Here is a 24,443-nt window from a genome sequence, read left to right on the forward strand (position 1 = left end):
TAGGAGTTACAAATATCCACTCACAAAACCACGGCAATACGTTGGCAATATTGGTAACCCTCGGTCATCTCCTTCCCTGTTTCCCCCACATGCTAAAAATCTAAAAAAAAAGATCCTTGATTCTCCCAGCAGTCCATTGACAGGTGTTAACAGTACTTTTTTTTGCCCATATATTTTACACTACATCCCTGTCGTATTTCCCCCACACCCTCCACTGAGGTCAGCCTCCTTGTTGAAAGCAATTTCACAGTCTTGTAAGTTTACTGAGGGATTTCCACATATCTAGACAGCTGCATCCCAGATGAATGTCGCTTTTATGCAGATTTGACCAGGGCCAAATTCCCGATGCTGTTGAGGGAGAACATTACCCATAGAACGTGGCGTTCGGGGGAGAGAGCACACTCTCCTGCGCACTGACCTATGTTCTATCATTTAGTTCAGCAGTGTCTCGCTGTTACATCATATCGTTTAGGTGGTTCCAGTATTAACGCAGTGCGGGACAGCAATGGGATATGAGCTTTTTAAAGGTTTTACGTGAACATTATAGACAGCAGCTGTTGATTCTGCTGAGTTATGAGGTGCTAAGATCACATTAAGTAGTTTAAATTCTATGGATAATGCAACAAAATTACTGAAATGGGTGAATTAATTCAGGGGGTTTATATGAAACCAACAGTGATGTTCGCAGAACAACCAGCTGATTGCAGCATTTTGGAACATCAATTCAAATCAAGTAATCAGAGACTTGATCGAGCTTCTGCTGTTGCCTCAGTGCTAATAAAGATACAGATATTAGACGGGTTCACTTCAATAATCAAATCAAATCAAATCAGTCTTTATTTATATAGCGTCTTTTACAATCAAAATTGTTTCAAGGCGCTTTCCAGAATCCCAGGGCCTGACCCCCAATAAGCAACAGTGGCAAGGAAAAACTCCCCTTTAACAGGAAGAAACATTGAGTAGGACCAGGCTCATGTAGGGGGACCCTCCTGCTGATGGCGGGCTGGGTAGAGAGAGAGGAGAAGGGAGAGGAGAGGAGAGGAGAGGAGAGGAGAGGAGAGGAGAGGAGAGGAGAGGAGAGGAGAGGAGAGGAGAGGAGAGGAGAGGAGAGGAGAGGAGAGGAGAGGAGAGGAGAGGAGAGGAGAGGAGAGGACGGGCACAGAAACACACATTAAAATACACTATTTATACATATTATATTTAACATTGAGATGCTATTTTGAGTTTCTGTGAGCTGAGTATTCCTTTATGCAGTGTGGACGGATTACTGCAGCATCAGAGCTGGTTCCCTCTTTGTTCTCCTGGTTGTTCTTCAAAAATCACAAAACGTTCTCTGCGCCTCTATACATCTAAATTCTTACAGCCCATTAACTTTCTGTTTCATTATTCCAGCTTTGTGGGGCACAGATGCTTGAAGCCATTGGCTGTAACCAAGGTAACATGAATCACTGTATTGACCTTTTGGTTGTGATTGTGATTTTTCCTGCAAACATGAGTCAAACAGTGAGTTTCCTTTTGGTTGGTTAAATCAATGTTGCTAAATTGTAGTTTAAAGGAGATCATAAATCACAGACCTCAGATGCCTGATGGAAAAGCTCCTGTGTGCTGACTGTAGTAACACATTTTGGGGCATGAAACTCACCAGATATGTTAAATACAGTATTTGAAATGTTAAAGAGTGTAATGTTTACAAAACTGATTCCAGCACAACATATGGTCTCCAAAGACCCCATGTTTGGGCTTTGCAGGCACATAAATCATGCATATTCGTCATGTTTAATCATGCAAAGCAGTTCAAACCATTGTAGTTTAAGACTACCACCGCTCAATGCAACACAGATTAGCTGCAGAATATTGTTAGCTCATGAAGCATTTATAGATTTCTTCAAGTGGAAGCCCCCACACGGAGAAGTGAGAAGCAGCAATTTTCCAGCCGCGTTTTATTCTTTAACAACCTGAAGGAAATGGAGCCCCTCTGCATTGCTTCGTTCATTGAACTGGTGGAGGCACAACTTGATCAGGTTGAATAGGAAGGAAGGAAAGAGGCAAACCTAAGCACAACCCGAGGGGGGTTTTCACGGCGGACTGGAGCAGATTGCCCCACACTGAGATGCTCAGCTGGCCAACAGCTCGTTCTTCACCCCCAAAACTTGCCTTGAGGCAATAATCCAAGTAGTTCTGGGAGATAAATCAACCAATCACTTTCACTGCTTGCTCTGTAATCATCAAACCAGCCAAAAGGTTCTGTGTCTTACCGCAGCTCTTGTTGTCTAACATGAATAGGATGGAAAAGTGGTTTCACACAGGGTGATCTGCAGTGGCACATTTCAGCTTAGGGGGTAATGACATGGGAGGGCCTTTGCAAAAAATAAGACAGTGATGAGAGAAACAGGAAGAAACCGGTGACAGGTACTAATTCACTGGCTTGTCAACCATCCATTCCCGTTAGAATGGAAAAGCGGCACAAAGTAACAACGTGCAAACGAGCAGGGCCCACACACATTTGAGGCGCCCGCCTCTGGAAACCCGCCCTAAAAGTCTTTAGCCCCCCTCTTCCACGCGTTAAATCCATCATACCATCATAGGACTGACAGCAGTGGGAGAGGGTGCTTTATAAATAATCTCTGGAAATCTTCCCATTTACAGATAAAAGCTGCCAAGGTTGAACTGTTTGGCTGGTGTGAAGGATCAGCTGCAAACAAAATCATTGATATCTCGCCCTTCTGTTGACACGTACACCTCCGATCAAAACACCGTCACGCATCTTATCAATAGCAAGGCCAAACAAAAGGGAACGGGAAATTATTTTTGGCTAAATTGGTCGACCGGCGACAAAAAGACGACTGGAGAAAAAAGGCTTTTGAAATGACACAAAACGCTTGGCTGATTTAAAGCAAAATGGGCCTTTTCTCTGGCTCGTGTTGGCCCGTTAAGCACAAAAGGACTCAAAAGGATACAAAAAGCAATGTCTGAAAACCGCACAAAATGTTCTCACTGTTCTCCTGGAGGTCACACAAACTTTTGTGCCCAACCTTCACTTTTCCAACAGCGTCGCTTGACCACCTACTCAAACTCAGCAGAAGTGCCGTGCAGCTTTGGAACAATCGGTAATGCTGCTGTTTTAAAGGGCACTGAGGAGGAATCTCATGACCAAGTCTGATGTAATCCCAGCCACGCTTTGCATTGTATGTACATTCATTTTTGCAAATCTTGTGCAATCAATAGTCTAATAAATCAACAATTTAACTATATTGTGGATAGTGAAATGTTAAAAATATAGGACTTAATTACAACTATTAGCACTAGTGCTAATGCAATATTAAAGAAATTATGTCCAAATGTAGGTTTGCATAACAAATCTGTGGCGACAGGTACAATCCTAGGTCTTTCCTCATCTCTGCTATATGCTATCTATATAGTTTGTGAGCTGACATTTGTGTGGAAGTCCGCATGGGATCCATAATGAGCCCTGTGACTTCCAGTATTGATTGGAGCTCCACGTCTCACAAACAATGAGCAATAATTAGTACATATGACACCATGAAACATTGAATAGGAAGTAAACAGCATGTGGTAAGACCGACTTAAATCAAAGTAACAACTAAAATGAGCCGAGTCCACGTGGACAAGTGGATGCATAACCGAAAAGCTGAGGGTGGTCCTGAGCATCTTCCATCCAGGAAGTGTATTTCTTTTTCAGTGTATTTCTCTGGGCAGCAGTGATTCAGTGCTACAGATCTGCCAGTCACAAGTTTGGTTAATGATTTTAAAGAAGATGAAATGAGGTAAATGCCGCCTTCCTCTTTAGCCAGAGGCTATAAAAAGACTCAGTGATTAGCCAGCTGAGCTGCTCATCTTTGTTTAGTATTTTGATTAAAGGAAATAAGGCTAGACTGGTGTAGAACATCTTACGCCAACATGTGTCATGCCTGGGGGAAGTTATGTTCCAGTTAAAAAGTCTAAAAGTTTTACATGTGTTCCATTTTCCAAAACATGTTTGTAGATACTGGATGTGACACATGAAGTGTAAGAGATAGCAAACATGCAGAAGTTGGAAAGTCACTGGCTGGCCGATTAAAACCGTGTTCGGCAGCGGTCGTACTAGAAATTTGAGGTTGTCTTGAATGCTAAACAACGGCCTGTGAAAGCTACTCTACTCTACAAACCCGAGACCGATCCAACACGCATCTTCCCCCATATTTACCTGCAGGTCATTTCACAGCTTTAACGTAGTCATCAGCGTAGATTTGAAGGACTAATCAATGAAATTTCTTGCATGATTGATGGAAAGTTTTACCTCAATACAGGACCAGGATGACTCAGCACCCACTGAGTGCTTTTTTATTATAACTTTAATTTAATCTGATTTTTTAATCTGTTGTGCCAGTGTCTTTTATGAACTTGCAAAGTCGAGACCGCACTAATGATATTAGAGAAGAAGGGTTCCTCGTCTTATTTGCTGTTTGAAGATGATAAAAATCCCGCGTGATGTTTTACTACACTTGGCAACACAGATGCACGCACGACGGCGCATCAGTCCTCGTGTTGGTGCATCAAAGTAACTAAAATTTCAAGCATATGGCTCACCTTTGATTAAAAGTTGGAGTAAATAGCCAACAATGAGGTGATGCTAAGAGATCTTTGGATTTAACGCCGACTCTGGGGTCCAGTTTATCAGCACTGATGTGGCAGTGATGGATACAAACACATGGCTTTATATTTACACACACACACACACACACACACACACACACACACACTGTGCCAGACCCCATTCCTGCCCTGTTATGCACTGATGTGCTATGCTGAATATGTTCCTGAAACCTCCGCGGGGTATAAGGGGAACAGGTATTGACCACTTTTGCAAGATCACGGGTGTATTTTGAAACAAATGCTGGCCAGTCTGCTGATGTTTTATCTTTTCTTTGCCTTCTCTCGCAGTGGGAATACGTCCATCAGCACTTTATTCTGCTATAATGGGTCCCAGTTCCACAGTTACCTGGAGACAACAACAAAAACAACAAAAAAATCCCTTCTCCGCTCGTGCTAGTGCAGAAATTTGGCCATATATATTCCAAGGAAGGCCTGGTTGCAGTCTGCAGCACGCAGCCTGTTACAGGCAGTTGGTGTAATTGTCTCTTTCCTTGTCTTTTAGACAGCGACTAACACTGAACTTGGCTCTGACTGATGAGCCAGACTTTAAAACAACTTTTCTGTCAACTGTCTGACTGGATTGAAACCTTCCTTCTGGTCACAAGGACCTATTGAGTGTTTTTTTTTCCCTCTCTTTTTTCAGTTGCTTTTTTCTTGAATAGACTGATTCCCGAAGCGGCTTTAATGTTGCATTAATGCAAGTTGGACCCTATTACAACTGGAGGAAACAAGGGAAAAGTGGAGGCAAAGAGGATGAATAGATGCGGGCCATATTTTGTCAGAGCTGTGCTGTAATCATGTGTAAGCTATAATTACAGTCAGTCACAAACTGGCTTTATTATTACGAGATACCTGCAAAAACACATTTATAATAAAGAGGCATGAAGTGATTGTGTGAAAATGCCATTTACTGCATGGTCCCACAGTCAGGAGGGAGGGAGCACAGAGTGAGCTGCATCACGAGTGAGGATGTCGAGCTTCCAAATAGCTGAAGAAATAAAGGGGAGTCATGGTGACCTCTCACCACCATTTTCCCTTCAACTTCACAATCACTTCAGCGACACTTCGGCTGTGAAGATTTCCATCGAGATTCACACCTAAAATGGAACCAAATCAAACAGGAAATGTCACAGAACGTCCCACATGCACCAGCCCAGCCTCTTCCTGCCAGATTGAGGGAATTTTGACAGTAGTTTTCATGATACTGGAGGACATATTTCACTACAAAAGTGTGTTTTTTTAATCATTAGTATCATTAAAGTCAGCAATACCTACTGCATGACGTCTAGATTTCATCACATTTCTGTGAAAATGACCAATTATGTTCACTAGTCAGGTTCACAGGAGGCCAACAGCTGTTTTGCAGGAGCGAATGTTGAGGTTCTGCTGCTAATCACCTCCAGCCATTCTGCCCTTGCCATCTCGTAGCAACAGAGGGACGATGAAGCCGTGTCACATGTGAGGTGCCTCTGCACTAATGGCCTTCATGTGCCACATTTTTCACGTCTGCTCTGTAAAACATGAGCAGATAAAAATGATCCACGCCGTCTTGCTTTTTCTGTTTACAGTTCAGCTCCAGCACAGCGGGGGTCAAAGTGTCCTTCGTGATGCTCATTAATGACAGAGTCCTTCGTCCCCAGAGACTGGTGCGATTTTGACGCGAAATGTGCCAAAAACCGTCTCTGGTTTCCTTCTGGGCTTCTGGTTGAGCTGTTGGCACTGATAATAATATTAAAAGAAGGAAATGACTAAGTGAATGAAAAGAGGTCTGGTAAGGTCTGGGGAAAATTAGTTAATGAAAACACTCTGTCCAAGGCTTTACGTTTTCCAGAACTTCAATTTATATGAGTAGTGTATTTTGTTTGTCCCTGGAGAGTGATGGATGGTTCCCCAGACCCTGATGAAATGGAATGCATCAGGTAATTGGTTTTCCTTGGATAGTCTCACTCTACTACAGCCACCAGGTTTTAGATTTTAGACAAAAAAAACCACCATAACGAAGAACAGATGTGAGTTTGTGGTCTGTAAATCTGTCACATTCAGTATAAAATAGGCTGCGAGCTGACTTTGATGATACTTGACCCTTCATAATAGTCACAATCATTGTAGTAAAGCACTGTGAATAATCTAAAACTTGAAGGTTTTGCAGCTCTGCACCGCTAAAACAGACGGTTGTCTCATATCACATAGAATCAAACTGCAGAAGTTTCAATACAGCAAAAAACATAAAGCCCCAATAAAAAGAAACCGCCGATATGAAGACTTTTTATTTAAATATGTAAAAAATTAAATAAATCAAAAGAAAATAATCCACTTACTCAGCTCTGATGTCCACTGTTTACAAAGATAATCAGTTTACTGCATCCGCTTCGCCTAATGGATCTGTAATTAGTGCGGGGGGAGGTATTGATTAAATGATCCAGTTTCCATTATGTAACAGAAATCACTGCTTTGGGATTTAAATTATTCATATTTTCCAGCAGTTTGCATCATATCCAGCCTGAATGCAGCAAATCAGCAGAAATGCAAACTCGACAAATGCCGCCGTTTGTCGTTTATCGTGCTTTTTCTGTTTTCCAGAGTTTAATGTTGATCACGAGAGGAACATTTCCACATTTCTCTGGATAAAGAAGCTATTACAGTTGTAAAGAGTTCTAAAAAATATATATTCCATGTGACTTTTTGTCACGTCCTGTTGTTCTTAGAGCAGGATTAGCATTGTTGGAGTCTAAACAGCTAGAAGACCTCCAGCAGGCTGCTCCCACCCCCTTTAATTACTGGCATGAATCCTTACTTTTAGTTTCTTTTAGAGGTCTTTTATGTGTTGATGACGACTGAAAGGCTGAGTACAGGCAGATTGTGTGGTCGTCACAGTCTGCTCACAGCTGTTGCCCTGGTGATTCATGCAGCGTTGCTCGTTGGGCCAATGGGATTTTCTGATAGTGGCACTAGAATGAATCTCTCACTGGACAAAATATATATTTTTAATATAAATCAATATTGTGTAAACTGGTAAGAGTGGTCGGTTTGTACTGGGACAGATGTGGCTCCGGAATGGATGCTCTGTTGATGCACCTGATGCTGTGGTCGGCACGGTAATGTGCCCTTAGTGTATGAATGTCTGTGGCTGTTTACGTCTCCTTCGCTGAGCCAGGGACACCCAACCTGTAACCATAATGCTTTGAGTGGTCAAATGGACCAGAAAAACAGTCAATTTACCAGAAGTAGCTCATTTCTAGATGGAAAAGTAACTACCATTGCTCTGTTCCTTCAAATGACAAGAACGTGGTTTTGTCTCCCACGCTCCTCTTCCAGAAAACAGCAGGATGCTGCTTTTGTTGGTTTGGAAACCCTTAAATCGGTCTGCGCAATGCTGAGTCAGAATACTGCGTCAGCAGAGTTAAATATGCAATATTTTTCATCTTTGACCTTGAGAAAGAAACCATTGTCACCAACCAGGGTTTGTCTAAAAAGAGATAAGTAAATAGCGACTATATACCAATAACAATGGCTTGTTTTTGTGACATTAGAAAAAAAAACTGCAGAGTTTATTTACCTCTTGTGGTTCAAATTGATTTGATGCCTCTGGATGAATTCTTCACTTTCACAAAATTCTGCAAACAGAACCAAGAAATCCCCAAAAAACAGAGGAGAAAAACATGTTTGTCAAACAGAAGTCGCACCCGTAACGCTACAGAGATTCAGAACCTTGACAGAAAAAACAAAGAGAAATACTTGAACTGGCAGCCAAACTGATGAATGGAAATTTGGACAAACAATACGACAAAACAAGATGATAAAACATTTAAATTAAAACAGGAAATAGCTCAACCCAGTTCAACAGCACAGCGTTACTGAGGCACAGGATAGTATTTCACAGTATATGAGCCTGAGACGTTGGTTTCCCACAAGCCTTTGGGGATACTTAAGTATTTGATCTGGACATTCATCATCCAGATACATTTTGTTCTTGCAATAAGCCTTAGATTAATGAACTGGCACAGTTAGAGGGATTTTACCTCCTAAGACCTGACCTTCAAGGCTGCGCTTGCCAAATGTAGTGGGGTCGCCACCATACAAAAGGGGCGCCGACTCAGACGAGCTTTTTTTTTAAGGGGCAAATCTGTGTAATGTATCTGCTCTAAAGCAACAAGCAGCAGGTGCACGACAAGGGCAGCGAGGACTTTATGAACTCCTCTGAACTCAGGCGTGATTTAACATCTACGACGTCCTCTGACCTCAGACAGACACAGGTGATCAATGCAATCGAGTGTTCGCTTTAAATGATCGGTTTAGGACAGTTGCACCTTTATTGGTAGTGAATTAATTATTTTGTTCTTTTTTTTGTTATGCTATATGTAAGATTCTGCAGCATTTTCTTTTAATTGTCAATAATATTGTGATTATTATCATATAGATTTGCAGAATTTGAAGGGTGAACCTTCATTTCTAGAAAATATTCAGCATTTGTCATTTACAGCGACTCAATAATGTTATAGCTCAGGTTTATCTGTTTTTACCTCTAATACACAAACAGCATGTTTATTGTCTTTGTTTTATTATTTGTGGTTGTTTATGTATTACCTTACCAAATGACACGTATGGATAAGAAAACATGAAGCCTTTATTTTCCTGTGGTTGGCATTAACTCATTCTTTTGTGAAAAATGATGTTATATTATTGTATTTAGCTCCACAAGGTTGCGTCTAAAATGCTGATTTCCCAGTAAAGTGAAAGGTTATTGCCAGTTAATTACCGACTCCCCCTTCATGTAATGGAGTTGATCGATGCTCCGCCGTGCCGTAGATTCAGTTCATGCACTACAACTGACTTGTGATGCTAACGGTCAAAGTGCACATGCAGTTTCCCAAAAGTACACTCATCTGTCCGTGCAGCTCTTCATTATTAATCGCCGCCTTACCAAATCTCCCCGCTTCTATTTCAGTGTATTGATCATTTCATTCCATTAATGGCCCATTTGGATGGAGAGGACGGGGTGTTAAGATCTGAAATGGACAGTGATTACGCTGTAGAGAAGAAGTGCACCGACGAAGTTAGGAGTCACCTCTCCTAATGCATCACTCATGGACGCGACACTGAAACGTCAGAGGAGCTCCCTCCTGCCAACTTCTTCACTTAATTAGTGACACGGGTGTGTTTAAGCTCCCTCACAAGGACCATAGCATTGATTTCCTTTTTTCTTTTTAAACACAGATGACGGGCAGCTGAGGACGTCCACACCATGGAAAGCTGTCAGCTCACAAGCAGATCGCTTTATTGATTCAATCAGCCGGTAAATGTCACAGCGGTCCGGTCAACTGATCAGAAATGAACCACAAATTACTGGGTGTCGTCCCGGGGTTCACCAGGTGAAGATATCCATCAATAAAGGCACAATGGAGAGTCTAATGAACACGTCACAATTATTTATTCCTATCTTTTTTTCATTTAATACATGTTATTTATAGAATTTTTTGGATAGATTCTTGAATTACAAAGGTTGTGTTTGTTTGCATTAAATGAAAAGGTAGAAATGAGTTAATTATTTCAAGACACCCACTTTTCATAGCAAGACTTTAGCTGTTTGAGTGGTTTTGTTATGCCAAATGGAGTCAGCCACTCAGTGCATCCCACTTTTATAGTTTCCACAGGAACACAGACAGCAGCCACCAATTATCACCCACACAAACAGTCAGGAAGTCATCCATTATTGCAGTGGGTTTGAAGAAGCCACGGATTTGCCCTAACTCGAGTCAAACCCGAATGTTTGCTGACATAGATATTAGATGTTCAGAACAACACTGGCGGTGGAGTGTCTCTCTGACATCCTCGCTGTGCTGCGACTGCACTTCTTGTCACGTTGTCCGTGGAGCTGCCGACCAGCTGTAGAATGCTCCCTTCGCTTCCGAATGAAACTGGAGGGAGGGATTGGAACAGACGGTAAAAAGGCTTTCAGCACCACGGACAGCGCTCTCGACATAAAACGGCGGGCTTGTTAGCGATAAAGTTCAATTATTTAGACCTGTTTACATTATCTAAATTTGTTTGTTGGTGTGAGCGTGGAAACTGGCCTACCAATCGTGTTAGCTGCCGCCGTAATAAAAACGGTTGAGCAATTTAGATCTGCAGCTTTCATGACACTCGCTGGGTTTCACTAACATTTTTTTTCCCGATTGAAACCGTTTATTTGGTGTTTCACAGCACAGGTCTCAGGTAGCTCCTATTAAATATCAGTCTACAGTTCCACACATACCAGTGACCCTAAAATCAGTTAAAAAACAAAACAAATGAATCTTTGTGGAAAGATAAACTACAGAATCTATAGATCCGATTGAAAAGGACTACTAACTACACCAAACCTACACATCTCTTTTTTACAAATTGGTTTGCGATTGTGTCTAACAACATAGTTTATTCAATACATTAGTATTAAGGAAACATTGTCAAACTATAAAGGCCAGCTGTAATTCTGCTGTATGTTCTGTGAATTATGACCACAACAGCAACTAGAAAAGCACGTGTAGAGCTCGCACCTCCATCAAGCAGCTCATTTTCCCACATACTGTGACCTACACTCCTTATATTGTATACTAGTATAATAAAAGGTTACATAACATAGGTACTTCCTCTATGATCAAAGCCATGGGCCTTTGACCTTTTAAAGACATAAGGTCCAAGTCCCTCTAGATTCCAGAACATAAAGAAAAATGAATCATCTTTACCTTGGCCCACACATTTAATTAAAATCCATTTACAACTTTTACTTTTCCTCGTGAGGTTTTTCCACCAACAGATAAACGCTGGCTGTCACATAACCTCCTTGGGCGAGGTGAGAATGTATTTTGGCTGGAGCTTTTCTGTAATACTTTCCTTCTCCTGTTGCAGTTGAACATGGCAGTCCTGCAGGTCAACAGACAGAGGACGCCTCACAGCCATGACTTTAACTCCCTGCCTGGTCAGATCCCCCCAGGGTCCTGAGTCTTGCAAAGACATCTTCCCACTCTGCCTCCATGATGGCCTGAGAAGGCCTCACCGCTCAACTTTAATTGCAGTAATCTGGATGGTCAGTGAGCAAGAAATCATCTGCTCGGCTGCCTGCGAGTGTAACATCCAGTTAAGGCTGTTTCGCCCGTTTCGACAGAGCTGCTCGATATTCCTCAAAGCTGCCTCCGCTCATGGATGACATAGAGAGCTGGTGAGTGGACGTCGATGCTGGAGGAGCATCTGCACGAGTATGCTCCTCATCAAAAGACAGCGGTTATGTTCGTTTATTTTCAAGAGAATGTGAAAGTGCAGTATATACTGTATGTCCGATAACAACTGTGTTGAATTAAATATGTGCCTCTTAGCTCAACTGTTTCTGTGTGTCGTCATGCTGTGGACTCTGGTCAGGGGCAAATTCCTCCTGTGACGTCTCCAGAGACCAGGCCCATCCGGAGACTCTAGCCTATGACGTCATCTTAGCCAGAATGTGATTATCAAAACTGGGGAACCAAATCTAGAGCCGTGTGGAAGTAATTATCCTCATTAGCATGACAATGCTGCTCCATCCAGCAGGGTTTACCATGTTCCAACAGTTGTATGCCTTTAAAGAAGATCAAAGACCTAACTGTACATATTATCTATTTATGCTGTCCGTGTCCCCAACAGGACCAAAGATGAGGACAGAGGTGACCAAAGAATTGTCCGCTACACACCAGAGCTTCTCTTTTTATTAGCAGACAAAGAGAAAAATACTGGCACAGGAAATGGGGAAGAGGTATTCAGCACCCATTAATTTATCCTGCCCTGAGGAGCAGAACAAACAAGTAAATGAAGAGTCTAATGTTGCATTAACGAGGAGTCAGGGAAACAGGTCCCATACAATGTTACGAGCAGGCAGTTAAAAGACAAAACCGGACACATACTTAAAAGAGCTCATCGACTGCCTTTACACAGGGAAACGAGACGCCTCTCAAGGAGGCGCAGGGCAGTTTGCTTGCTAGCTAAATGTACAGTAATGATGGATTTACTCAAAAACAACAACAGTATTGGTCGATTCCAAGAGGAGACGCCAACACAACTGCTGAAACAGCAAATAAAAAGTGCTGAATTTTGGAGCAATTATTATGTTCAGTTGGTTTTTTTTTGTTTTGTTTTTTTACATTTTTATTGACAAGAGGCTCATAAAATAAGATGCATTGAATACCTGTCCACCACTCCTTCTTTTGTCAAGAGTCATGCCAAACTGAACAGGGCTGCTGAGGAATAAATTGAATTTTCAAGGAAGTTCATTGCTTAGAGGCATTCAGAAAGTGTAAGGAAAACTTGGATTGATCCTTGAAGTAATGTTTACGGCTTATCCGTCAATTTTATGCAACAACAGAAACATGGCAGAATAAAACTGCAATTTATTAAGTAAACAGTCTCTCAAAAATCAAGGAAATCAGTGATAGCTGTTATTAAAAACATTATCCTGAGAAGGATTGACTTGAATAGTTTACACTTTAGTTGTAAAACTGGTGATTAGGTAGGTGAAAAGTGACATCTTTGATGGATTTGTCACAAACTATTAAGATGATTATCGACGATAAAAAAAATGGCTTTATCAAAACATTAAAACATCTGGGACACGTCCAGTACAACATTGTGATTTTTATCCTGTTGTCTTTGTTAAATAACTGGACTGGAACAAAAGCTGGCGCACGTTAATGATGAAGAGGTGCGAAAGCAAGAACCAGACGTTAGAGAAAAACAACAATAGTTTATTTTAACCATATTTTGTGTATGAACTACAAATTCTGATCTCTATAATCGAGCTCCATATCTTTTTAAAGGTAATGAAAGAATGCTTACATGAAAATCCATCTCTTATTTGTTTACATCATGATTCTCTTTTCACAACAGGTTGTTTGCACATGTAAAATCAAACGTTAAAAAGGTTTCTCTATATTTGTTTGATTTTCAAAATGTCTTTTATAGAAATCTACACTAGAACAGCATTCAATCTCAGTACAAAGAAAAGAAAAGGTGGAAAAAAACAAAACAATATTTAAATACAGTATCTTACACACTTGAGACTGAAATGCATCGAATTAAAGTTGTAGTTTTTCAGACAGTTTACTCTTTTAAAAAAAAACAAAAATGAATGATCTGGTTACACTTTCTTCCATAGAATCTTGACATCCAACCATTAAGAACTCAAAACAGAGATTAAATGAGACACAGCAAAGGCCAATCTATGGTTTACAAATGTGCCAAAGTCCCAGGATTGAAGTTGAATAAATAATTTGGGCCAAGACGAACTGAAGCCTGGAGGCATGAGAAATGATAATCTTCAAACTGACAACATCACTTTTAGTAATGCATCATCTGAGCTGCATTTAGTAATCCACATTCATCAATTTAAATAATTGTTAAATGATCATTAAACTGTGTCAAACAACCGCCCGCACTCGTCTCCTCTTCTGCTGCGAAGTCAGAAATGAACATGAATGCGAGATAAAATGATGCTGTTCCTACTTTTGCTTCACAGATCAGGGCCGGTAATGATGGATAATCTATGGAAACCTCATACTACGCCTTACAAGAGGATTCGCGGTGATATTTGTACTTTAAGACAAGGATTTTAACTTCTTCTTTTCAATTTTCTAGTCAAAAGACATGAGTTTTCTTCCTTTCCCCCCAAATCTACTGCAATTAAAAGCAAACTTTTTAAATCCAGTCAACGGCAAGTGGATTTTTGTAAATTTGCCTCAGTTGTAGCTGAAATCTGAGCTGCAGATTGAGGAGAAATTTGATCAAGCTGAAATTTTGGAGAGGAAAACGCCAAACATGTGTTTCTATTACAGTAGCTATAATCCACTGAGATTTCACTGTAGCCACAATAAACTCAAATCCATCCAAGTCCATCGAGGTTAAAAATAAAAAGAAAGCAGATTTGCTTGTGAAGAAAATACAGGAGTTTAAAACTGCTGTCACAGATTATTTAATACAGATTTTGGCCCTCTCTTTCCCTGTCGTCATAACTTGAAACCTGGATGTTGTGAAAACACAAAACAAAGCTGATCATCAGACTCATATGTGTTTGCTGTTATAGAAGCTAATGGAAAAAAGATATTTCGAAGCTTTTGTGGGTTGCAGTGCATTCCTCACAGCAAGGTTTCTTTGAAATGGACTCATGGGCGTGGGCACCCTGCTGAGCCAAGTCCAAGAAAAGCCCACGGGAGCATCAATTAAAATGGACGCTACAGCAGTGCTTTGAGAGATGGAAGGAAGCAGGTGCACGTCAAACATCTGGCAGGTGAACTCACTCAGGGGCCGCTGAAAAGCCTTTCTGAGGAGAGTGGCTAAAAATGTGGCATGAATGTGATGAGGAATGCACTCAGACGCTAGCGCAAATCATTTCTACTCGTTCTTTAACCCACCGGTCAGCAACTTGGGGGGGTGGGGGTCTGAACCATTCACAGCTGAGGGAAGAAGGCCGTGAAACCAGACTTTTAACATTCGGGGATTTAGGTCAAGATCACCTTTTTTTCTTCTAATTCCTGGTCACTTTGCATAATGAGCCCAGCAAACTTGTATTTCATTGAGTTTAAAGCCCCTGAAAGTTAAAGCCATTAACTGTGAGTGACAGTTCAGTGGTTTCTGTGTGGGAAACAAAGAAAGAGAGAGAGTGCAGGGAATGTTTAGTGATTTTCTGCCCCTAAACATCTCCAAAGAGCCAGTGATGAGTTTTAACCCGAAGCTAAACGAATGAAATCGGACCTTGTACAGCAAAACTGAGCAATCTTTGACACAACAGTGAAGAGATTGAGCTGCTATAATATTAGGATCTCCTTATCAAGAAAAAAAAGGTTGAAAATGACGTTTTGCATTTCCATCACAACCAGAAAGACAAATTTCTTTCAAAATGAACGATGAAATTAAAAATAGCCGACTGCAACTTTAACAACAGCTGAGCTCAGGACACATTCCCCTCATTTAAAGCCCCTTTAGTGTGAACGGGACCGAGCACTGCCAAATACAGAGGTGACAGACTGAGCTGCACAGTGAATTATCAGCACATTCTTGTTTTTCACTGTAAAGTAATCAATGCGTTTATTTCAGCTCCGTATCACAGAGATCCGTCACTGGTTCCACAGCTGCAGAAAATCCCCCGCGTGCTCCGACATCCTTCCATACGTGTGTGAGATGAGGTCGCGTTCTCATCTATCAGGTGGCCAAAGAGGAACACGGGAAGGGGAGTTTGAAAACAAGAAACCCGTCACATGAAATGAGTGGAAAAGGTACATGACTGAGGTGCTGAAAAAATAAATGCAGAATACCTTTTTTTTCTTAGTTTAACTACAATACTTCTTTTCTTAAATAAATAACTTCTGTTTTTGTAAAGACACTTTTTGAAACAGTTGACGTTACCCTAATTCCCAAAGTCACTGCAGAAACACCGCCAGTCCCGGATTAGCCAGATTCCGTCACGAACGTCCGCTTTTGAGATAAAGACCTTACAGGTATCGCCGTCTTTCATGAAGTTCCATTCATTTCATAATGTCTATTTCTTGGGGGGGAGGGGAGGGGGGGCAAATAAAAGTAAGTGTTTTAGATTTGGGTCTCTTGTACGTTGTCTTTTGAGCTGGCCCGGATTAGCAAAGGTTCGTGTGCAGAGCTGTGTATGGAGTTGATGGTGGCGTGGTTGTACGCGTTCTTATACGTGTTGTAGTGGTTGAGGTGCTCGTGTTCCAGAGGGGGCAGAGTCAGGTGGCCCTCCATGCCGGGCCCCCCTGTCACGCAGTCCTCATCCACGTTGATGATCTCGATGGTGCGTGTGGGCGCGTGGTGGTTCTGCTGGTGGTGCTGCTTCCGCATCTTGTAGAAAATGATCAGCATCACGGCCGCCATGAGCGTGATGGCCACGAAGCAGCCGATGATGATCTTGGTCGTCTTCATGACCTCGTCCAAGCCGTTGAGCGAGCCGTCCCCCACCAGCTCCGTCACAGGGACGGTGTAGGCCTTCTCCGTGGCGCGGGTGAAAAGGGGCATTCGGGCCGTCGTCGTGGTTGTGGAGGTGATAGAAACGGACTCCCACGCCGCAGTGGAAGGGGTGGGACCCGCCTTCTGTTGCACCGTGGTGGTAAAGCCGTCGTTGTGTGGCGTTTCTATGGTCTCCACCGTGACCGTGGTGAAGTAGCTGAAGCTGCTGTTCTCTGTGGAGGACACGTTGAGTGTTGCTGATGCTGTCGTGTTACCCGCAGAGTTGCTAACCATACACGTATACGTGCCCGTGTCCTGCATGGTGACGTTGGTGAAGTTCAGCGTGCCGTCATTCAGCACGGAGATTCTGACCTTATACGCGCCGTGTGTCATGATGGAACCGTTGGGCGTAATCCAGCTGACGGAGGTCAAGGAGCTGGCTCGGCACTTCAGCTCGGCGGCGCTTCCCTCCGTAACATTTAGGTCTGCTGGGGGCTCCACAATAACAGGAGCATAACAGTGAAAGTAGTTCTGGTCCAGCTCGCCAATGTACCGTCCCTTATAGTGCGTTGGAGAGCTGCAGCGGGCACAGCAGGTGGTGTTCGCCGGGACCATCTCCTTCAGCCACCAACTGAGCCACAGAATGTCACAGTTACAATTCCATGGGTTGTGGTGCAAATGCACCCTCTCCAGGTGGTGCAGAGGGGTGAAGAGGTCATGGGGCAAAAGGGTGAGGTTGTTGTGGGCTAGGTTGAGCTCCACTAAGGACTGCAGGTCGTCAAAAGAGTTCCTCTCTATGATTTGGATCTGGGCATGCATCATCCACAGCTTCTGTAAATGGATGAGGCCTTTAAAAGAGCCCGGTTTGATGATAGACAGCTGGTTCCCTGACATCTCTAGTTCATCTAGCTTCACTAGGGGAGTAAGGTTGGGAATTTCCTTCAGGTTGCACATCCCCAGGTTTAGGTAGCGCAGATTGCTCAGCCCTTCAAAAGCTCCCTCAGAAATGTAGGAGAGACGCTTGAGCTCCCCAAGGTCCAGCCGCCGTAACGAGGTCACTCTGTTGAAAGCATAAGACGGAATGCTCTCTATGGGGTTGTTCCTCAGCCAAAGCTCCTTTAGTTTGGACAGGTACTCGAACGCCCCATTTGGGATGGTGGTGAGCCGGTTATCAAAAAGCTCCAAGGTATTGAGGCTGGCCAGCCCGTTGAAAGCCCCGTGCTCGATTTTGCGGATGTGGTTTTTGCTCAACTGCAGGATCTCCAAATGTCTGAGGTGCTTGAAGCTGTCCACCTTTATGACCTGAATGAGGTTCTCCTGCAGATTCAGGTAGCGCGTGTTGGTGGAGATCCCGTCAGGGACATCCCGCAGGCCCCGCCGGGTGCAGATCACCTTACTGAACTGGTTGCTGCAGGAGCAGACGGAGGGGCACGTCTGCGCACGGACCAGCCCTGCCACCACCAGCAGCTGGAGGGCCAAGAGCAGCACAAACAAAGGGTCGGACAAGGCCCGGTTCCACCTAGGACCTCGCATCATCTGTTGCTGCTGAAAGGAGGTCATCTTGTTTAACATTCATAATTCATTGGCTGGTCTTCCACTCATGGGGAACAAGGTTGGGGCACGCTGGAACGAAACGGAAGAGAGAAGAGAAGGATTAGGTAATGGAGGGCAAAGGTGCCACCCCTGTTTACGATCGTCAACAAAAGAGAAGTCAGGAGCGCTGCAGACACAACCTCCAGGTAACTTTGCAGGAGGAACAGCGGAGAGAACATTGACATTCCTCCGCTGTGCTTGGTGATTGATATCTGAGATTGAGGGAACATAAATAATAAGGAGGCCCACCCACCAGCCCCCCAACGCAGTCGAGTATGTGCAAATGTCTGATTACAACCCCAAGTTCTTCAAAGCTCGAATGTGACTGGGATGTCAAACGAGCCGCCTGAAACGGGAGCATGGGGACGTGTTTCTGCGCCCTGCCAGGGGAAACCGTGGTAACACAAACGGTGTATGCTTTGATTAAGATTTACCGCGTGCAGCAGAGACGACGCCACCGCGGGTCTGCGGTGCAACTGTGTTTGGATAATTGATTCATTGGGTTTTATTCTCCTGCTTTTCTTTTGTTTGTTTTCCCTCTTTCTTCCCCAACAAAGTCATTTTCGACTTGCGTGCGCTGTCACACAAAAGGCAGCTGCAGAAATTCGAGCTCGATGGTAATCAGTGACAGCAACTTTGACACCGAGGGCTTAAATCTGACAATTGCGTGACGTTCCCGCCTTCACAGGAAGGAACGGGATCCAACCAGGGAATTTTGATTAACGTTGGAGACCCTTCATTGATGTTTAACCTTAAGTTTCAGCCATGAAGGAGCATCAGCGGACAAATAACGCACAGTTACGATGTTTGAAGTGAGACAAATAAGACATTCGTAGGTTTTTGCTAACGTTTAGAGAGAAACTAGAGAGACAAGATATGGAAGAACAAAATGGAAGCAGCCCATAATCCCTGGTAACTTTTTTTTACGGCTTGTTTGGGGATTCAGGTGTGATAAAATGGTAAAGCCCGAGTTGACACAGCCACTGATAACACAAGGGTATGAGGCTCTCGGGACAGTTTTAAAAGAGAGGCGAGATAAATGGGAAGTACAACACCAAAGAGACTGCTGCCAGGTTGAAACCGGAGAGGAGGGAATCAATATTCAGGAAATGGAATTATGAAAACCATCGGAACAATCCGTTGTAAAAGCCCGGTACAGGTAAACAACGGCTACAGTACAGTAAGTTGGCCTCTTTTGCCGCGCAAGTGGTGCAGAAAATGTTATTATGATTACAGTGGAATATGGTCTTTTAAAACCCCAGTAAAAGCATTTATTATGGTGTTTGCTTTAAATGACTGCTTGCCTTTCGGTTACTCCTGGAGCGACGTGTTATTTTCTTGCAGTGAAATGTTCATATTGCTGGAATAAAAACACACCCTGCGATTCAGTCAAAATTGCTGGAGGACCTGCCGCCCCCCCCGTCATCATCAGCTGCCACCTTATCTCCCCCTGCCTTTGTCTCTGTTATTGAATCTGCATTCTCAACCTCACAGCTCCATTTATTTATTTCCTTCAGTTCTCTTTATCCCTCCAATCTCCGTGAGTCAAGTTGTGAAATTCTCTGGAATATCCTTGTCTTAATAAGCTAATAGTAAAGGTAAGGTAAGGTAAATATTCTGTATATGATGTTTCAAAATGTACACACTGATGAGTAAATAACTGGTAAAATGCTCAATATCTGTCCACTCCAATAAATATTAATAATACAGTTGTGGTAACTTCAAAACATCTGTCCAGCATGATCAATGCTAACTAGTTAGCAAATGCTAGCAGTGACGTGGCAGAACAATATGGCAGCAATACCAACGCCCAGAAATTCCAGAAATATATGTATTTATTTCTTTAAAATGTCTTCATTCCCCTGTGACTCGGGTCAGGGACAGCCCAGGTGGATTCAACCCAGCATCAGATGTGCGTCGGTGATGCTGCCTTCATTCCTGTTGTGGCAGTTTTGTATTTTAAATTCCCACATCTACAACAAGAAGAAATTGTTGTTTTCTGCCCGTGTTAGTGAGAACATTTGTGTAATTCCGAACACTTCTGAGCTAATGTAGCGCTGCCACGTGATGCAGGGCCTTCATTAATGGAGTGTTGATCTGATCATGTGTTGTGGGACCCTGCACACCTGTCTTAGCAGTTAGCTGAGCTAACGGTTAGCTTCAGCTGTTCAGTTTAGACTCTAAAGTACTTTCTTGCCTCCTCTGAACACACAATCAATGTTTGATCTTCTTAAACTGAAGAACAGGCTGAGACTGCAGACAGCTACTTGTACCTAAGTAGGAAATGGATAAAAGTAAATCCCTCCATCGGTGCGATGCCTCGCAGAGGAGTCGAATCGCTGTACTGACTTATCATGAATCATTTCGGGTCTCATCTCTGTTGACAGTGTTTTTAATGCGGTAACAGCGGAGCCTGATGAAAATCAATCCCTCCACAGAAAGCAAATTGGCCTTCAAGATATTATTATTGCTGCCGTCCATGTGCGGGTATTACATCGACAAACGCAGCCTTTGTGAGAAGATGGGAGTGCATTTCTCTGTTTTTGGACCGACTGATGATTTCTTACATTCAGTACTCACACTTTGATGCATTATGTCCGTAAATGTGTTTTTATTCTTGCCCCGCTGCTTATAAATTAATCAACTAATACGTCTCTCTTCTTACAAGAATGGTTTTCTTCAAATCTACAGAAGGACGTCTCATAAATGGGATAAAGCCACAATGCTGCATTAGGACGATTTAAGCTAATCACCTAAAGCAGCAGTCCTGATAGCTTAGCTCATTTCCAACAAAGCTGAATTCACCGCAGAAGCTGGTTTCAGCCGTCCGAGCCCTGCACTCCTTCTGATCTTTCACCGGCACAGTAATTCTGGAGTCTGTGTCGTATTTTTGCATTATAAATAAAGGCAGAATTAAATATTTATAAGGCTACAGGAAACTCCAGCGAGTCCGAATCCCTTAAAATAGATCCTCTGATGCTACCAGCCACTCTTTCGGTTCTCATCTTCCTCCATTTGGTGTTCATGGACAATACCGTGGCCGTGGTTCAAAGGTGCACTGTGCAATCTCGCAGGACGTCGCATCTGTTGGTGGTCCAAGTAAATAAAAGAACGTATCCACCCCCGCCCCTCCCCCACCATCTTGTCCGTGAATGGCTGGAACGTGTTTTTTTTTAATGTTTTGGTGCACCACTTGTCCATCTAGTATTTTCCTTGACCTTACAACCCCCGTGCACAGTGCGCACAGTGTATTCGGGGGGGGATGATCTGAGAAATGCAAGATCGCCTGTTGCACCTTGAAAGGTTAGGACGGTAAGTGGGGGCGCACCTCAGCCACTAAATGCCCGACTGCCTGCCGATTATGAACTTTTCCAGGCAGAGATAGTTGGGAATGAGACGTGGGCGAAAGAGGGAGGCCGGCGTGTGCTGAGGGTGACGGAGGGAAAGAGGCGTATATAATGAGATACAAATCAAATCAGGCCACTTCTTGATAATGCCAGCGGCGGCGTGATAGAATTATAAAGACTGCAGTGTGGGAGGGATACCAACCACATCCATCAGACAGTGGCCTTCTGTCATACACCAGGAGGCTTTTCTCATCACATACATCAGATGTCAGCTCAGTTGCTCTGATGAGACTGAAGTAAAATCTTTGTTGCTTTGATGTAGGAAGGAATCTGACTTTAGAAAACTCCCCAAAGAACCTTTAGATCTTGCTTTTTACCGACTGCACACATTAAATGCTGATATATTCACACTGCTGGTTTATTTTAGCAATCCGGTTAAAAAGATTCTGATATTTTAAGGTTTTTTTTTTTTTTTAATTTGGGTGATTACGGCTTAAAGTTAATCAAAAAACAAAATTCAGTCAGTCATAACATCGCAGTACTCTATAAATGTTCAGCACTGGAAACCCATGGTGTCAGAACACCTCTAAGGTTCCTGAGCCTCTCAATTGTCTCTCAGTCTGGCCACTGTCTCATCTGGACCGAGGACACAGAGGACTGGGCGGCTGCTCAGTGGTCCATGTGTTTGACATTCATTTGGAAATCCAGTCGAAGACAAACAGTTAACGGGCCTGCTTAGCTCCACTGCAAAGTTTCCACAGTCTGATTGCTCATGGAGTCATCTGCTGGTGTGGATGTGTTGTGTTTTTTCAGGTCAAAGGTCAGCTTAGACGTCTAACAGTCTAACCTTTTGGAGGACTTTACAGAAATGCAGGTATTACTTGACGTTCCACCTGCCCCCACAGCACCAATAGCTGGTTCAAGGACCACGGTGTCCCTGTGCAGCAAACAGGGAGCCTACAGGAAGGTGCCAGACCCAACAACGCAGAAGAGCTGAAACTAACACAAGCCTGCGATAGAAAAGCAGTAAGTTCAGAGGTCATGGATGACGCTTGATTTAGGTAATCAACACTATTATCAACACTATTATTACCAGAACCTGATTAGCTCTGTGTTTACCAAGCGGGATCTCACAACTGCCATTTACTGTAGGTGCCTGCACACACACGGCGCACCCCTTCCCCCCCCACACACACACACTTCCATGTGCCTGGTTTAAGGAGTCCCCCCTTTAGGGACACATTTTCTTGATAAATGAGCCACAGTAGATTCAATTAGCTTCTTCAGACAACCAGGAGCTCCCCCCACCTCTTCCCACACACACACATACACACACACACGGCCTTCTGCGAGTACATATTGATGTACACAGAGATTTATATCTGGTGCACACACCCACACCTGCGCACAAAGTGCACATTTGCAAGTCAAATGTGACACAATTTCTCCCCACTAGCAACAATAGACGAGATGTCCCCCGAACTAGCTGCATGTTAGCAACTTAAATGCTATGAATTGTCACGGAAAATGTATTGAAATATTGAATCTTCAAACCCCCCCCCCCACACACACACACACACACACACCCATCACCCTCAACCCCCAGCACGCTGTTTGGGCTAGCCAATTTCCGACAGAAGGCACGTAATCTGCGACACTGTCTCTCCGGCGAGCGCTTCCGGCATGTGCAAAATGCTCACAGGCCGCGTACGTGACAGCCTGCTTTTTCACGCCGCGCGGAGGCTCCTGGGCCGACGCTCTCCGGGCTGTGAACATTTCAGAGCGGGACGCGCGGAAAAGAGATGGCTGTTAGCAGCTCTTCAAGGATGCAGCACGACAGAGCCCGTCCGTAATGGTTCTGTCACTCCGGTGTCTGCGCGAGGTCACGGTTAGCGTAAATCACTTTGAGTCTCGCTCGACTGTGAAGGGGTCGCGACCCCGGGTGCTCGGGCACCAGGGCCGCCCCGGCGATTCAGTTTGGACTCGATTTCAGCACGACGGTGCTGTTGGATGAAGCCGAGGAGCAAATGCAATGAAGGCAAATTCATCTGGACTTCGGAGACGGTTCAATTATTGAGCGCTGCAATCCAGCAGAGGCCAAAGTAACGATTATTGAAATCCACAGCTATTTGGATTTGACTCGGCTGTGGTGCATTAGAGCAACAAAGAAGCTCTGAGGAGAAAACATCCCTCAACACGCGGCCGAGGCCAAGGTCAAGTCGACATGTGTAGTGAAGGTCAGCTTTCTCTTCAGGTTTTCGAAAAAAAAGAGGATATTTTGCTAGATGTCAGAAAACAGCAACCGCAGGTGCAGACGGCATCCATGCCTTCAAAACATGCCACCATTGAGCTTGAAAGACAGAGTTGCTGAAAAGGAAAGAAAGGACGAACCCTGACAGGAGGCGGGGAAGTTCTCGGCGGCCGCTTTCCTTTCTTTTCACGGCAACTGTGTCATCTGCACGAGCTCCGAGCACAAAGGATAACGGACCAGCCGAGCGCAAGTGAGGGAACCGGGCAGAGAGACGGACAAAGTATCCCTGAGAACATGTGAGGCTGCGTTATTGTGCCACCTTAATCAACATCCAGAGCTCTTTCACTGGCTATTCAAGCGCACGAGGAACTCAGCTGCGATTCAGAACGTTCAGAAAATATTTACTAAAGGTGCGTCTGCATCGATTTCTTAACCGAAAAATAAAAGAAAAGAAAAAAAGAATCGCGTTTCTTCTGGATCGCATCCTGAACTAAGAGCTAACTTCAACCGCGTCGCCTGTGAATCCGCAGCTTTGCTTTCAAGACCAACTTCGCTCACCATTATAACAATAACACAGCGTTTATGAAGCTGCGTGGTTTCCCTTTGGCTTTTAAAATTCAATGACGACTTATCAAAGCAAAGAACAAGAT

General features: G+C 43.6%; 1 protein-coding gene and 1 long non-coding RNA gene across 6 annotated transcripts in view; one reads left to right on the forward strand and one right to left on the reverse strand.

The window, feature by feature from the left end:
• Positions 1-11,387: 11,387 nt before the first annotated feature.
• LOC115251087 (uncharacterized) lies at positions 11,388-11,912 on the forward strand. Its single transcript, XR_003889640.1, has 3 exons — positions 11,388-11,482; positions 11,560-11,716; positions 11,795-11,912. It is a non-coding gene; the product is annotated as an uncharacterized lncRNA (long non-coding RNA).
• Positions 11,913-13,380: 1,468 nt separating this feature from the next.
• Positions 13,381-24,443, reverse strand: part of LOC101061118 (leucine-rich repeat-containing protein 4C) — a 76,631-nt gene continuing 65,568 nt past the window's right edge. For all 5 annotated transcript variants that reach the window (XM_029842129.1, XM_029842132.1, XM_029842128.1 and 2 more), the window contains one exon: positions 13,381-18,225. In XM_029842129.1, coding sequence (XP_029697989.1) covers positions 16,231-18,174 — 1,944 coding nt within the window. In that variant the 5' untranslated portion in view covers positions 18,175-18,225 and the 3' untranslated portion in view covers positions 13,381-16,230. The remainder of the gene's footprint in view (positions 18,226-24,443) is intronic.

The sequence above is a fragment of the Takifugu rubripes genome, chromosome 9 (assembly GCF_901000725.2).
Source record: "Takifugu rubripes chromosome 9, fTakRub1.2, whole genome shotgun sequence".
Taxonomy (NCBI): domain Eukaryota; kingdom Metazoa; phylum Chordata; class Actinopteri; order Tetraodontiformes; family Tetraodontidae; genus Takifugu; species Takifugu rubripes.